Source organism: Podarcis muralis, chromosome 14, assembly GCF_964188315.1.
Source record: "Podarcis muralis chromosome 14, rPodMur119.hap1.1, whole genome shotgun sequence".
NCBI classification, from domain to species: Eukaryota; Metazoa; Chordata; class Lepidosauria; order Squamata; family Lacertidae; genus Podarcis; species Podarcis muralis.
Window position 1 is genome coordinate 36,309,026 of NC_135668.1, and position 16,552 is coordinate 36,325,577.

Here is a 16,552-nt window from a genome sequence, read left to right on the forward strand (position 1 = left end):
TGAGAGCCTGAAAGGCAAAAAAGAGACGCAAACGATTCCCTTGGGGCCACTATAAAGTGAAGCCATTTGAGCAGCCACAAAGGGTCTTCAGCTTCACAAGTGTTGGTGTGGAAACAGGGTTGTATTCAATGCTAGTCCTACTCAGAGTAGATTCATTAAAATTACTGAACACGACTAACAGATTCTTTAATTTCCCTGGCTCAACTCTGAGTTGGATACATTCTATACAGTCCAGCAAACTGAATAGGCAAGTGAATCTACCTATAGTGGGGATTGGAAACACGGTGCCCAAGAGCACAAAAGTACACACCCTGAGGTCCTCAGAGCCTCCTGACCCCCCTGAAATGCTAGCGGAAAGAAGCATTCTCTCTCTGAATGGTGCCCACAACAGTTCCTTCAGTCTGCAAATGTGCCCACTGACCAAGGTTAGAGCCTAAGGTTTTGCCCACCCTGTCATTCTTCAGGTGGGCTGTCCAAGTTTGCTTGCATAATATATCTCTTTCCCCTCACCAAATGTGTGCTGTGGGTTGGGAAGGAAGGAAGTGTATTGGTGATGGCATGGACATTAGCCAATAGGCACTGTCACAATGGTAAACCACACTGAAGATGTGGGGTATTTCCCCCCCCCACACACACACACCAGAGCTTGCTAAAAGACTAAAAACAAGTTGAGTCTGTTTGCAGAGCAGAGAAGGATCTTTCAAGCAGCCTTTGCCACTCTCAAACATCATGTGAGTGTTTGCTACCTAAGAGAAACAAGCAGAAGAGCAAATGTGTTTGTGATCATAAGGGCAAGCAGAAGAAAAAGTCATGTTGACTTTGGATGGGGACCCTGAATACATGACACTAGAAGTGGCTCACCAGATGAGGTGGGGCTATGATAGCATGCCATCAGGGGTATCACTGCTGCTTACTAGGAGAAAGGCAGAGGAGGGGTGAGGTCGCATGCTGCAAGCTCACAGGTAGGAGTGCTGGATTGGCTGCATCACTGTGCTGGCACCATGTCACCTTCCCCACTGCCTTGCTCTTCCTGGTAAGCAACAGCAGCCCACTTTCCAGAGAGCCAGCAAAGCAGCTCTGCTTCACCTGGTGAGCCACTTCTGACTACAACCACAGACCAGTTTGTCACAACATTTGTCCATAGCATCCTGGGAACTGCAGCCTCAAAGGACTATTGGAGAATTTTGTTTCAAAACTCTTGTCTTTTCCTCATTCGGAATCACAGTTCCTAAATTTATGGGGAGGGAGGGAATATTTTGTGGCGTAGACTTGGTGCTTTTCATAGTAAAATCCCTGCTATCCAAGGGGTGGGGGTGGGGAGAGGAAAGCTTGCTAGCAATACTACCAGGAATTCCCTGCCCTGTCTAGGACCCTTCTGTCAACAGGAGTGTGCTCCAGGCAGCTCAGAAAGATCCCACTGCAAAAACAGCAAGCTGGCTATTTTTAAATAGAAGAGACATCATATGGAAAGCTCTAGACAGCACCCTCACCCTGAACAAGGAGAGGGCAGGTGGGCCCAAGCTGCTATATGCCACCTCTTTCCCCAAACAAGTAATCCATGAGGATTATGGCCAAGATCAAATCCTGTTGGAAATGGAGAACATTTGGGTGAGATCTTCGTGAGTTCATTGAGTCTCGCCACCTTACCTCAGGGGACCTCACGTGGACTTTCAACCTGCAAGTGCCCAGGCCGTTCCCCACAGCTTTCGTCGGCAAGGAATGGGTGCTGTTGTGAGCTGAGAGTCCGGGATGGAACCGTCCTCTTCCGGAAATAAAGGCCACTTCAGTGTTTCCCTCATGTCTTAAAATCAAATGAGAAACCAATTTAGAACTAAACAGCCTCATACCTGGGAATTCTGAGGTGCCAAAATATCGGTACAGTTTTGAAAGGTTCCGTCTGCCATCTTGATTCAAAATGGCGGCCAGTTGTAGCCAAACACAGACAAAAAAAAAAAAAAACTCCTCTTCCCTGTGGTGCTGCCCCATGTGGCTTTGTGAACATGTGTGTGGACATTGCAGCCTGAAGGGCTGCGGAATTTCTGTTCCTTGAAATATTGTCAAAAACGAGCATAAGCTTGCAAGGGGAACATGCTTCAGTTGCCTGGAGCCAACCTCATTGTAGACACATTTTTAAATGCAGTGCACTTTTTAAAAGGGGTACTGAGATTGACATTTTGATCTGGAAGTGGGAATTAAGGCAGCTTTGGCTATCTCAATTCTGTTCAACGGCATAATCCATGAGGATTATGGCCAAGATCAAATCCTGTTGGAAATGGAGAACATTTGGGTGAGATCTTCGTGAGTTCATTGAGTCTCGCCACCTTACCTCAGGGGACCTCACGTGGACTTTCAACCTGCAAGTGCCCAGGCCGTTCCCCACTTGCGGTTTTTCCAGCACCACGTCATTAGCATCCAAAGGGCTTTCAGAAAGTCTCCTTTACCTGAATTTTGTTTTTGCAAGAATCCTTTTGGCCTCTTCATATGTTGCCCCCACCAGAGAGTCTTTATTGACAGCGATGAGCTGGTCGCCTACCCGGAGACGGCCATCCTGTAAGAACACCAGAGAAGGATATCTCTGTGAGATCAAGCTTCATGGAACATGGAGGAGTGAGGTGAATCAGGACCACATTATTTCCTCAGTCGTCCTTCGCTAGAGTAGTTAACCTTTATTGGCCTGAGGGTCACACTCACCCTTGACCAACCATCTGGTGGCTGCATGCTGGTGGTGGATGTGGCCACACCGATCCACACATTTGCACATGCAGCACACACATAACACACATGTAGAGATGGCTAAGCTGAGGAGAGAGGCTATTGTTGCCTACTTCACTCATCACATGATCAATCTGGTAATCGGGGAGGTGGAGATTTGTATCTCTACCAGGGTGAAGAGGTTTAAACTGCTCTGCTCATCACAGCATTGTGTCTTTTCCCCCCTTTTACCACCATCCCCAAAACTGGTGAGGGACCAGAACTATCTTCTGGGAGGGTACTTGATCCCGTCCCTGAGGATAGGAGTTATCTATTGCTGTTCAGTCTGCTTAAAACTCACTCAATGGTGAGTGGGGTCAGAGGAAGAAGTGGGTGGAGCAGTGGATGTGGGTTTTCCTTTGTGTGGTTGGCTAGTTTCTACACACGCACACGCACACGCACACACACACACACACACACACTCCTTGCTGAGGGGCTGTGGACTCAGAAGAGTCCCAAGGGCTTGATGGAGCTTGATGGAGAGGTGGCACATGTCTTGAAATATAGCAGTGCCACCCTGAAGCTGTTCAAATGCTCAGCTCACCCTGTAACAGTCGCCTTCTGGTTGCACCTCTTGGATGTAAACCATGGGTCCATCCGGCCGGTTGGCCCCTCCTCCGATGGTCACACCCAGCCCAGAGGATTTTGCTATGGAGATGCTCTGGATCCCAGATTCGATGGCGCAACTGCAAGGGAAGAGGGTAGCAGGTTAGTGGAAGATGTTAAGAAGAACCTGCCGAATCAGGCAAGGAACTTGTATCCAACGGCAACCAGCCATGAGAAACATAGGGAGAGGCCTACTGGTCCATCCAAGCTCAGTAGTGTCTACACTGACTGGCAGTGGCTCTCCAAGGTTTCAGACATTATATTGCCCAGTCTCTCCCAACCCTACATGGAGACGCCATGGATTGAACCCAGGTCCTTCTACATGCAAAGCTGGTGTTCTGTTATGCTGCTATTACCCTTCTGATTTGTACCTCTTAGAGGCACACAAGAAGAATATGAGGGCAATAGCCCATCCACAGTGTTTCTCTGCAGCGTCTGGTACAGTTGTACCTCAGTCTAAGAACAGTCCTGTTAACGAATGATTCGGGCAACGCACTCCACAAAACCGGAAGTAGGTGTTCCGGCTAGCGAACTTTGCCTCAGAAGACGAACAGAAGCTGACCGGTGGAAGGGCACCGGGGGGTGGGAAGCCTCATTGGGGAAAGTGCGCCTCAGTTTAAGAACGTTTTCGGTGTGAGAATGGGTTTTCAGAACGAATTAAGTTCGTAAACGGAGGTACCACTGTATTCAGCAGTAGACTGCCATTGAACATGGAGGTTCTATGGCTAGCCGTCATAGCAGGAGGCAGGAGGCAAATCACATTCAGACTACAAATTCACCTAATGACCTTTTGGCTCACATAGTCTCTGTTGGGATTGGAACTTAACAGGTTAAGTTTTTCCCATGGTGCCACCATTCTGACGTCAGTTTTCGAAGGTGGGAGGAGTTTGGGAGGAGTTTGTCAGTCTCACTCTGTGTTGTGAGGGGAAAAGAGCAATTTGGTAATGGCTGCAAGCAGTCCTGGATTTTTCTGAGAAAATGATGAAATAAACGGCTGTAAATAGACAAACCTGTGCTCTGTGTGTTCGTCTGCAAGCTGAGCCGAAAAACATGACAGTTTTACACCGCTGTGTGAAACTCTGCTGAGACGTGACTGAAAGCTCCGTGCGGAAGTGTGCCGGGCGGCCATAAATCGCTAATCGAGGATCGCAAATCAATTAGCGGGAGGCACGTGAGATTAAACAGTCCAATAGGTTATGGGTAACCTAAATCACCGATCGTAAAACTGTCATTGGTGGCTGCCGAAAGCTTTGATCTGCGGTGTAAAGCAGAGAAGCACGGCAGGAGAACGGGAGGCCGGAATCTGAAGCAAGCAAGCAAGCTGAAAAAAACGCAGAGATTTGCCTGTGTTGCTGAATGCTGTGGAGCCAAGGAGCTGAGAGCAGCAGGGAATCGTTTCTCCGGACGGGTGCTGGATAAGCTGTGAGTAAGCTTGGGGCCCCTTGGGAGAACGGGAAAAGATGGCGGACGGCCATGATTCATTCTCCGTGCCTTTTGAAAAACTAAACGGCAAGAATTGGGCAGAATGGAGTCGAAAGCTGAAGGCCTGGCTGGTAGCCAAGGGTCTGTGGGAGGCGGTCTTAAGGCCTCCACTGCCTCAACCAGCCGCCGGAGCTGCAGCTGCAGCAATTGCAGATGCGCATGCCTCGCAGAGGAGAAATCAGAAAGCCCTGGGAGCTATAGTGCTCAGTTTGGAGGGTTCAGAGTTGCCCCATGTGGAGGGGTTGGACACTGCGCATGAAGCTTATGCTGCTCTTGAAAGAGTGCACCACAGGACCACGGCTGGTGCAAAAATCCACACCACCAGGCGTTTGTTTGAAATGAAGCTGCGTCCAGGTGGGGACATAAGACAGCATGTTACAGAGATGCTCTCTGTGTTTAATGAACTGCGGCTGTTGCAGGTGAACTTTACAGATGAGCTGAAGGTTTATATTTTGCTCAGCTCTCTGGACAAAAGTTATGACAATCTATGTCTAACTTTGGAGTCTATGAGTCCGCAGGATTTGACTCTGGCGTACGTCACGGGACGCTTGACTGACGAACAGGAGAGACGCCTAAGGGAGGGCAAGTCTGGCGCAGGCAGCTCCGCCGGAAGCAAGGGGGGGGCCAGGCCAGATGAGAGCTCTGTTCAGGCTTTTTCCATTCGTCGGTGTTATACGTGTGGGTCCAACAGCCATCTTAAAAGAGACTGCCCACAAAGGGCGAGGGCAGCTGCACAGGAAGGCTTCAAGGTCAATCAACTGAACTCTCATGGGAACCAGTCGGGTTTCCATGGCAACAGGCCTGGGAAGACAGGCAGGCGTGCAACTGAGGCTGGTGGACGTGCCAGGAGCCAGGAGGAGACTTATCAGATCACGGCTAGTCTGGCTTTGTCTGAAGACAGCTGTGAGACAAGCTCAGAGTTAAATCTTATCATTGACTCTGCAGCTAACTGCAATTTGATTCCAGAGACACCAGCTGTCGAGAGGTGGAATTGCAAGGCAATTCCGGCTGGGAAAACTGTACTTTTTGCGAATGGACAGAGAGGGAATGTCAATAATTATGTAAATGTGCATGTGCTTGCTTTACAGGAGACGATGGAGTTTTGTACCGTTCCTGGGATGCACCACTGTCTTTTATCTGTGCCTTATTTACTGAAAAAGGGATTTAAGGTTTGTTTTCAGGATGATGTGTGCACAATCTCCAAAGGAGGGAGGATGCTTGCCAAGGTTAAAAAGGGGCAGAATGATCTCTTCATTCTTAAAACGCCTCTGGAGGGTGATGGGAAGGTTGAGAAAGCACAAGCACTGCGTGCTACAATTCCCAATCATGATTCATGTGTCCATGCTTGGCATACACGAACAGCTCATGGTTCTCTAGAAGAACTACAGGTGCTGCCGGAGGTTTCCAAAGGTTGTCACATCGCAGAATGTGGATATGCTATAAATTGTGAAACTTGCAAACTGGCAAAGGTAAAAGGATGCAGTTATCCAAAAGTGGAGAGGGTAACCACGAGACCTTTTGAACTGGTCCACATAGATTTGTGGGGTCCTGTAAAGGAACCAAGTCTGGGGGGGGCCAGGTATCTGCTGACGGTGCAGGACAATTTTACACAGAATTCATGGACCCATGGTCTCAAATCCAAAGATGATGCAGCACAGCTGATCAAAAGATGGATTGAGGAGGTGGAACAAAGGTTTTCCACCAGAGTGCAAGCGGTGACCAGTGATAGCGGAGCCCAGTCAACAGGTTCTGCTTTGCAGAAGTTCTTTCGCAAGAAAGGGATACGTCACTCAGTGACTTCACCCAATCAGTGGGGGGTGGCAGGGCTGAGACGCCAGGCTCTGGTTCAGGCTGCACAGGTGTTGCTGAAAGATTCTGAGTTGCCTCCAAGGTTTTGGCTGGAGGCAATCAAGTATGTGAGCTTCACCTGGAATCGTACCTACAATACGCTAGTAGGTGACACACCTTTTAGATTGTTGCATGGCAGAAAACCCCAGATTCATTTTTTGCGTATGTTTGGTGCAAGTGCATCTGTGCCGGTACCTACTGCTTTGCAGGGGCCAGATGGATCCAAGTTCCGGAAAATGATCTTCTGTGGGTATGAGCCAGCAGCGAGTGCATGGAGGTTCGCATTTCCATCAGGTGATCAGAGTAAGTTACTGATCAGTAAGCACGCTGAGTTCTATGAGCAGGAGAAAAGGTCAAAAACTGCTGTCCAGCGTGATCTGCTCTCAGAATGCCTATCTGATTCTGAGGAGGAAGGAGAAACAGAGGCTGATCCCGATGATGAGAACCAGGTACACGATCAGGGTTCAGAATCCGATGATGATGATCAGATCGCTGACCAAAGTCAGGAGCAAAGTCAGGAACAGGAGGAGGTATCTGTAGTTTCTCCACAAGATGTAAAAAGAACACCCAAAAGCGAGCCCAGTTCTCCTGTGAGTGTAATGGAAAGGATTCGAAAACGTTTTAAGTCAGAGGGGGAATCCCGTGATGCTGAGGACACATCTTCTGGTGGCAGTGAGTCAGAGGTAACATCTGAGTTTGTGCCCAGAAGGTCTAGTCGCTCAACAAAGGGCGTTCCACCTGAAAGATACCAGGCAACAAGTGCGTGGGCCAGATTCGCACAGTGTGATTCTGGGAGTGTTGAAGGGGTTCAACAGGTGCCTGAGAAAGATGTCAGAATGGGCGGCAAAGGGGGGTGTTGGGATTGGAACTTAACAGGTTAAGTTTTTCCCATGGTGCCACCATTCTGACGTCAGTTTTCGAAGGTGGGAGGAGTTTGGGAGGAGTTTGTCAGTCTCACTCTGTGTTGTGAGGGGAAAAGAGCAATTTGGTAATGGCTGCAAGCAGTCCTGGATTTTTCTGAGAAAATGATGAAATAAACGGCTGTAAATAGACAAACCTGTGCTCTGTGTGTTCGTCTGCAAGCTGAGCCGAAAAACATGACAGTTTTACACCGCTGTGTGAAACTCTGCTGAGACGTGACTGAAAGCTCCGTGCGGAAGTGTGCCGGGCGGCCATAAATCGCTAATCGAGGATCGCAAATCAATTAGCGGGAGGCACGTGAGATTAAACAGTCCAATAGTCTCGTGGTGCAGAAAGAACCCCAAAGCTCCATCAAGATCCTTCCTGCTATGTCCACAAGGTAGGATCTTCCACATACCTCTGTCTCAAACTACTCTTGCTATTGCTCTATGATAGGCCCATCCAAACGTCAGGAAAATAAGAGGTAAGATAGCCTTCGCTGGACTGTTTTCCATTTAAGGTGGCTAGTGGAAAGAGTACAGTTGTCAGGGACCAGGAGACAAATAGAGGTGAGGACTGTGAGCCTGAAGGGGGAAGGCAGCATGGGGCTACCCTAGAAGCACAGCTATCAGATGAACCCACAGGGTCAGTGCCCCTTCTTGGCCCAAAAAGGAGACACTGCCATTGTCTGACTTGGAGGACTGTAGAAGACCCGGGAAGACCTGAGGCTCACCCACTCCATCACAGTAGGAGATTACTGGAAATGGGTGTGTGGTACCAACAACGAGACCGCTCCTGGTGCTCCTGCTATAATAGGGCTCACTTGCAGCTGGTTCCTTACTGGAGGAACTTCAGAGTTCTGTGTTCCCCAGAGCACCACCTGAGCTGGGTATCCATCCTGAAACCTGGTCCCCCCGGTATCCATCTTGTGTTCTGCTGGAACTTCATCCCACCTTGCCTTGTCTCCTGCCAGAACTTCACCTGGTCTTACACCCTGGCTAGCCTTTGCCTTGCCACACTGCAGAGCAAGTCAATGTGTTTCAAAGCTCTGCAATGTGAAACAAAGACAGAACTCTGTGCATGTGGAAAGCTAACCCCTCAGGGAAAAGGCTTGGGTGAAAGTCCTTTCTCCTAACATGCTGGTTATTCTCTTGAATGAATGTGGCCCATCCATTCTTACGAGAGGTGCGTCTGCCACACAAACGGCTGCACAGCTTGCACGAGGAGGATGTGTGCGCATGCACACTCTCAACCACTAGGATGCTTCACACGTGATGGGGCACACGAGCACATACAGGTGATCCAACGGGATTGCAGCCAACCATTGACACCTCTTGAGAACAATGAAGTACGTACTGCGATGGTGGGTGTGGCGAGTGTCCTGCATTCCCAATCAGTGGTCCGTGGGAATTTGCCGGGCTCAGCAACAAAGGGCTCTGGGAACGAGATGAAGACCCCGAGGACGTACTCTCCAAATACCTGCCTGAAGAACAAAGCCAAGGACGCTGTTTGGAGGTGAATGAGAGACTTTCCTGGACATCAACAAGCTTCAAGTCACACTGAGAATGGAGGAAGGGCCTGACGTTGGGCACTCCTTGTGATGGCCTGGGAATCGGATTCAGAGGCTGAACCTGAGTAATCCCAGCCTACACAGGAGTCCCCGCCTCCAGGACCAGCTGAGCAGGGGCTGGGGCTTGAACCTGAAGAGCCCTCACCTGTGCCGGATCCTCAGGAGCAGACACCAGCTGAATCTGCTCTGGCTCCGGAGGTGATCAAGGACCCATTGCCTGCAGGTGCTCCACTCTCAGCCCCGTCAGGGGAAGCTGAGGTTGCCTCTGGGTCCGGCAACCCTCCAGCCTCTCCTGAGCTGCAGAGGCTCAGGGCAGAGAGGCGGAGGGAACTAAGTTCTCGCAGGAGGAGTGCTCGCCTCCAGGCCAGGAGAGGTGAGTCACCTGTGGACCAGGACCGCCCTATGCCTCGGGGCAGATAAAAGCCAGCCAGCCCAGTCCCAGGTTGTGGGAGCAACATTGTTGGTAACCTGGTCCTGCTGGCATCCTGTCCTGCTCTTCTGCCAGAGTTCCTGACCACACTTGACTCCTTGTCTTGGACCCTGTTTCAGCCTTGACGGACAGACTCCATACCACACCCTCGACCTTGGACTGGACTCGGACCATGCTGCACAGTAACCCCCCTGGGACCAGCACACTCCTGCTTCCTCCCACAGCCTCTCTCCAAGTGCGCTCCCTCACCACGGGAGCAGTGGCATGCAGTGGGAGGCATCTGGTTCCTCGGGTGCCCATGAGGGTGGGGACTCCAGCCCTATAGGCTCTGGTGGTCCAGGAGTTCCTCCTGGATGCTTCTATCTGACAGCCCCAGGTGCTGCTGTCTCCTGATCTCCAGCCATCATTTTAGAGCCCTGAGTTTGAGCCAGCTCCTAAACTGTTGCCTCTACAACTCCTGACTCCGTGTCTGAATTGCTTGAAGCATAAAGAGCTGTTGAGCCATTTGACTGCAGCAACAAGGGCTGTGATAAGTTGGACAGTGTGCAAAATTTAATAAAACTTCATTTTTTAAAAATCATTGTTATTAGTTTTTAATAAAACTTCATTTGAAAGGGGGGGGGGTGACCGCTCAGTCTAGCAGCAATTCAGACACAGAGTCAGAACTTGTAGAGGTTCTGAGCTCATAGTGGTTAGTGAGATGGTTAAAATAGTTTCAGGCCAAAGCTGATCTGCAGTAGAAGAGAAACAATGACTAAGAGAGGGCGGAAAGGAAAATGACAATATCTTACATCCCTAAGTATGTACTGTTTTGGTTTTTTGTCCTCTTTTTTTCCTAGTTCCACTGCTAGTTCAGTTCACTCAAGATAATAAATACTGACCCCCACCATGGAGAACTGGTGAGCTGCGTGCCGAACCTGTGTTGCTATGAGATCCGAATTTTTCCAGCAGTTCTGCAAATTCTCTCCTGGACAACAAAAAGAATGCTAATTAGTACAACTGTCTACCCCCAAGTATAGTGTGTGAGTGTGTATCACACATGGATTGTCATGATGTTTCAAAACTACATCTATCTGAAACAAAGGTGAACTTTTCATAATTATTCTTTCTTTCTAAAGTTAGGTTTTCTGTGGCACTCCCCCCCCCAAAACCCCCCCTCATTACATAGAATCTTATATCTGGCAGACATATTGTAAAGGCAATAATGTTAAATTAATAACTTCAGTATTTTGCACCCTAAATTCAATTCTCCACATTTCCACATCAGTTTGTAAATTTATTTAATTTTAAGTCCTCGTGTCATGAAATTCATCCTCATTTCAGTGCAAATTGATCATACTATGCACATTTTCCTCTACAAGTTTGCCTCTCACACACATTTTTGCAATGCAAGCTTCTGCTAACTCAACGTATTTTTCTGTTATTTTCAGAAAGGTTTGCATTTGCCAGGTTTTGGAGGGCGAGGGGACACTCTCCCCTGATATATGCATTTACCTATACATTACTCGGTGGCAGAACTGTGATGCCAAATTTGGAGCAGCATGGATTTCAACGAAAGGCTCTTTTTTGTTTTGTGAATTGTTTAGGAAAGTGGAAATTAAGTTGGTTCAACCTTCAAAAATGTGACCTGAATCAGATTTCTTCCCCATCCCTAAACACTATCAAGTCTTGATGCAATGAGAAATCACATTTAGAATATGGATATTTGATCATACTGTGGAGACCTAAAGGATTATAGGCTGGGCAAAGATTGGCCAGGCTGACCACTGACAGGCTGAGTCATTCATTGATGCTCAAACAGCTGACCTCAAAAGAACAGAGTGGGTGGGACAGGGAGGGGGCGATCTGGGCACCTCACCAACCCAGGTCACGTGATCTGCGTCAGAAACGCACCTCTGACCCTAAGGTGGAGACAAGGATGATTACTCCTTCAAGCTCAAGGGCATGGCTGAAAGATAATAAGGGATAAATAAAATAAAATAATAATGCTAAAAAGGCCGGCATAAAACCACCCTCTCGCTCTCGCTTCCTCTCCCCTTCTTCTTAATCTTGGAGATATGTATTGGTGTATTAAACATTTTGTGAGATGATTATGTAAGTGAAATCTCTACAAATCTTTGCCCCTCCCAAAAGCTTACAGGCCATCTCACCCTCTGGATGATCTTTTGCAGATTTAGTGCATAACTGATAGCAAAGGATGGCTGTAAATGTTGCTCAAAGTTTGACTGCCTTTCCTTGGGCTCGGTATGTTGTATATGATTCGATTTCCTGGCCATTGAGGAGCAGGAAAGCCTCTTTATATTAGCAGACATATGCTGCGACTGGGCAGTGTGGAACAAGGAAATCGCAGTTATCGCAAGAGTACAGAAGATTTAATCAGAAGACTCACAAGCCTACTAGAATGAGTTTGGGGGTTAGACTGAATGGGCTTTTGGGGTCTCCTTCAATCTGAAAATGAGATTCTGAAGAAAAGGAGACTGCTAAAATTGTGCCATATTGGTTTGAGATGCTTCATAAAAAGCAAGCAAACAATTAATAATAATCAACAGCCAATCAGATCCAGTCAGATCGCTTGGCCAGCTGTTTCCCAGTTGGTGGAAAGGAGGACCAGTCTCTTTTGCCAACGTATTCTGCCCCATAAAGGCTTAGATAATACACACACTGTGGTCTCGATTCTCCTTCCCAGGATCTTGTTAGTGATGAAGACAGGAATCTCCATTATTAGTGAAAGGATTGTTTGGCTAGGGAAATCTAATCTCAAATGGCATATGCCCTCCAAGGCCAACTGGTTTGAAATAAAATCAAAGATAGGAGACTGCAGTCAGAGCTACCAGGGTATTATAGGGTATTATGTGTTAGCTAGTATACAGTTATTGTCTTCCAAAACAACTACTCTATTCTGAACTTAAAATGGAAAGCATGATGCTGGTGGTCAAAAAAAGAGGTTTAAAGACTCTCTCAAGGCAAATCTAAAAAAATGTAGCAGAAACACCGACAACTGGGAAACACTGGCCTGCGAGTGCTCCAGTTGGAGAACAGCCATTACCAAAGGTGTCATGGGCTTTGAAGACACTTGAACTCAGGACAAAAGGGAGAAACGTGCTAAGAGGAAGGCACACTTGGCAAACCGTTACCATGATCAACTCCCGCCCAGAAACCTATGTCCCCACTGTGGAAGGCTGTGTGGATCCAGAACTGGCCTCCACACTCACTGGTAAAACTGTGTTTATGGAAGACAATCTTACTCTGTTACGAATGACTGCCAAAGAAGAAGAGGAAGACAGTTCAGGACCAGGTCATTTGAGAGACCACCTTATCCCTTATACACCCAGTGGACTGCTGTGGTCTGCAAGAGAGTTTCTCCTGAAATTCCAAAGATCTCAGAAGCCCCTCACACAGTAACTTAGAGTGGGGCTTTCAGTGGAGCTGCCCCTGTTCCGCGGAATACCCTTCATGTTGACGTATGACAGGAGCCCATGATCTGCACTCTCTAGAAACCGCTGAAGACATTTTTGCTTCGACTGGCTTTCCCAGCTGGATAAATGGGTCTTTACCACAAGTGTCCATTTGCTTGGGTTTTAAATATATTTGCTGTTTTTAACTTTTAATTATCGTATATGTAAATCGCCCTGAGTCTATCTAGAAGAGCATCCTGTTTCCTTACAGCAGCCAAGTACTTCTCAGAAGCTGACAAGGTAAGAGCCTTCTCCTCTTATTTATCCTCAGGCAGGGTCCCCAATTCAGGGGGACACCGCTTCTGAAGTAGGAGGCTCTTTATATACCATGGTTGGGGAAGGTCCTGTGCAGCCAATAGATAAGATGAGAGCCAGCTCCTTCTCTGAGAACATTTACAAGCCCTCTAACATTTCTCCAGTGAAAATAGGGGCATCTTATTCCATAATAATAATTTTACAATTTATACCCCACCCATTGACTGGGTTGCCCCAGCCACTCTGGGCGGCTTCCAACATATATAAAATAATAATAATTATTATAATAATATAATAATATAATAATAATTTATTATTTATACCCTGCCCATCTGGCTGGGTTTCCCCAGCCACTCTGGGCAGCTTCCAACAGAATATTAAAATACAACAACCTATTAAACATTAAAAGCTTCCCTAAACAGGGCTTCTCAAAGTCTGGTAGTTGTTTTTCTCTTTGACATCTGGTGGGAGGGCGTTCCACAGGGCGGGCGCCACTACCGAGAAGGCTCTCTGCTTGGTTCCCTGTAACTTGGCTTTTCGCAGTGAGGGAACCGCCAGAAGGCCCTTGACACTGGACCTCAGTGTCCGGGCAGAACGATGGGGGTGGAGACGCTCCTTTAAAAAAAAAAAACTTTCCCTATACAAGGCTGCCTTCAGATGCCTTGAGGGTCAGATAACTTCATGCCCTCCAACATTTCTCAGATGAAAATAGGGACACCCTAAGGAAAAGTGGGACATTCCAGGATCAAATAAGAAACCAGGACAGCTTCTGTAAATCTAGGACTGTCCCTGGAAAAAGAGGGACACTTGGAGGGTCTGCTTATGTAAAAGCAGTAAACTCTGAGCTGAAATGCACAAACTTTATAAGGCTGGCTTCACCATTAGGTAGAGTGTGGTAGCTGCCTCAGGTGGAATATGCTGGGCAGGGCACAAGAATATGGCCTGCCCTGCACTCAGCTAGCCTGCTACCCTCAGGTCAGTGAAGGTTGATCCATTCAGGCAATTGGAACACTGCCCTGCCAACCTTAGCCAGCCCCCATCTGCCTGCCTTCTTATTGCAACCTGTCCATGAGGTGGCGCCGCCTTCCTTCTCCTAACCTCAGTGTGGAACTCAGCAGAGAAGAGGAAGCAGGAGGTGGGGGAAATTAGCTCCGCCTGTTATTGACTCTGGCTCCACTTACTGTTGGGTTCCTTGCCTTCCACCCACCCCCAGTCCCAAAGGGCACCAGCCAGCATTGCCTCAGGTGCAGTAGAGGATGCTAGTCCATTGCCAGTTTTGAAGGAAGAGTCAATGCCAGCCCAGTTGGCTTCTGTATATGGAATGTGTGAAGGAGGAACATTGTCCTTTGTCCTGGCAGCAAAATGCCAAGCCTGCACAGTGAAGCTGCAATCCAGAGCACCCTTACATGGGAGTAAGCCCCACGAATAGGCTTACTTCAGAGTAAATATACACATAATTGCACTAGCATTCTGTAGTGGACCCACCACTTAATACCATCCATTAATAATGCAGCGGATCTGCGCCCATCTCAATTAAATATACTGCGCTCATCTCACGATACACCAGTTCACACAGATTTCTACAATATACCACAGATTATCTAGTGGGAGGACTTGTGCGAGTCTCAGGCAGGAGTTGATTGAACAAACAAGGAAAGTTTAATTAAACAAAAGAGATTTATGAAACAAAGTGGGTCAGGAACTGCATTCTTTCAGGTAGAAGTCAACTTGTTTATTTTAACTAACTCTAAGATGCCTCAGGCTTAAACACAACACTATAGGCACAGCTCTTCTTAAACTCCAGTTACTAAAAAACAGTTGTTACACTTCAGGTGGTAGATGTTCAGGTTTCTAGAATAGATGGTAAAATGTTCAACTCAGTTTCTGTCACTTAAATATTACAGTTAAATACTTTCAACACCCTACAGTTTCCTTCACAGCTTAATATTTTGGTTCATGAGTGAGGGGCACTTCAACTCAGGCGCCCACTCTTTTAACAATCCCACACCTGAGGTCTTCTAAATGGCATAACAGACCCAAGGGATCACCTCACCCCTTGTTACTGGGTTGGCAGTCTTCAGTACCTGGAAGAACTCTCCCCTCCTGGCTATACGGAGACCCAGGTAGCCTGAATTCCCACAAAATCTACCTCTCCTGGCTCAAACTCAGCCTTCGCAGGACACTCCTATCTGTATACCTTTCCCAGACCCTTGACCTGGTCACCCTATCCAAGCTGCGAGGCTCTGTCGTCTCGCTATGGATAGTCTCCTCAGTGTGTATGTTTAACGTCACTCAGAATCAGTTTTCCTCATCTCACTCCAAACTCCAAACTCCAGTCAAACCCTATCTCTTAACCTGAACCATTGCCCCTTCTCAAAATCAAACCCTATCTCTCATTTTAAATCCAGCCCTGTCTAACTCTCTCCCACCTAGAAACTGCTCCTTTTATTCTCCCCTCACCCAAAGTGCTGTTTCTCCCCCTTCTGTGGCTAGCTGACTCTGTAGCCCATCAGCGAGAGGCTCCAGCACTCTGGTGGAGTTTCAGAGGAACTGCATCACCAGACTCTAGTCCAGGGGTCAGCAAACATTTTCAGCAGGGGGCCAGTCCACTGTCCCTCAGACCTTGTGGGGGGCCAGATTATATACAGTGGACGCTCGGGCACGTTTGCAACCCGCAGCATTCGCAACCCGCAGCGCCATGTCTGCACACGCGTGGGTTGCGATTTGGCACTTATGCACATGCGCAAAGTGCGATATAGTGTTTCTGCACATGCACAAGCGCTGAAACCCGGAAGTAACCCGTTCCGGTACTTCTGGATTCAGCACAGTGCACAACCCAAAAATGCACAACCTGAAGCGTCTGTAACCTGAGGTATGACTGTGTATCCTATGCCCCACAAATAACCCAGAGATGCATTTTAAATAAAAGGACACATTCTACTCATGTAAAAACACCAGGCAGGCCCCACAAATAACTCAGAGATGCATTTTAAATAAAAGCACACATTCTACTCATGTCAAAACACCAGGCAGGCCCCACAAATAACTCAGAGATGCATTTTAAATAAAAGGACACATTCTACTCTTGTAAAAACACGCTGATTCCCGGACCGTCCACGGGCCAGATTGAGAAGGTGATTGGGCTGGATCTGGCCCCCAGGTCTTAGTTTGCCTACCCATGCTCTAGTCCAGGGGTGGCCAACTCCCAAGAGACTGCAATCTACTCACGGAGTTAAAAACTGGCAGTGATCTACC

General features: G+C 47.9%; 1 protein-coding gene across 1 annotated transcript in view; it reads right to left on the reverse strand.

Annotated features, from left to right (window-relative positions):
• Positions 1-16,552, reverse strand: part of LOC114584653 (syntaxin-binding protein 4-like) — a 44,956-nt gene that overhangs the window by 14,795 nt on the left and 13,609 nt on the right. Inside the window, 5 exon segments of the mRNA XM_028706684.2 lie at positions 1,648-1,801; positions 2,442-2,548; positions 3,296-3,437; positions 8,944-9,070; positions 10,469-10,554. Coding sequence (XP_028562517.2) covers positions 1,648-1,801; positions 2,442-2,548; positions 3,296-3,437; positions 8,944-9,070; positions 10,469-10,554 — 616 coding nt within the window.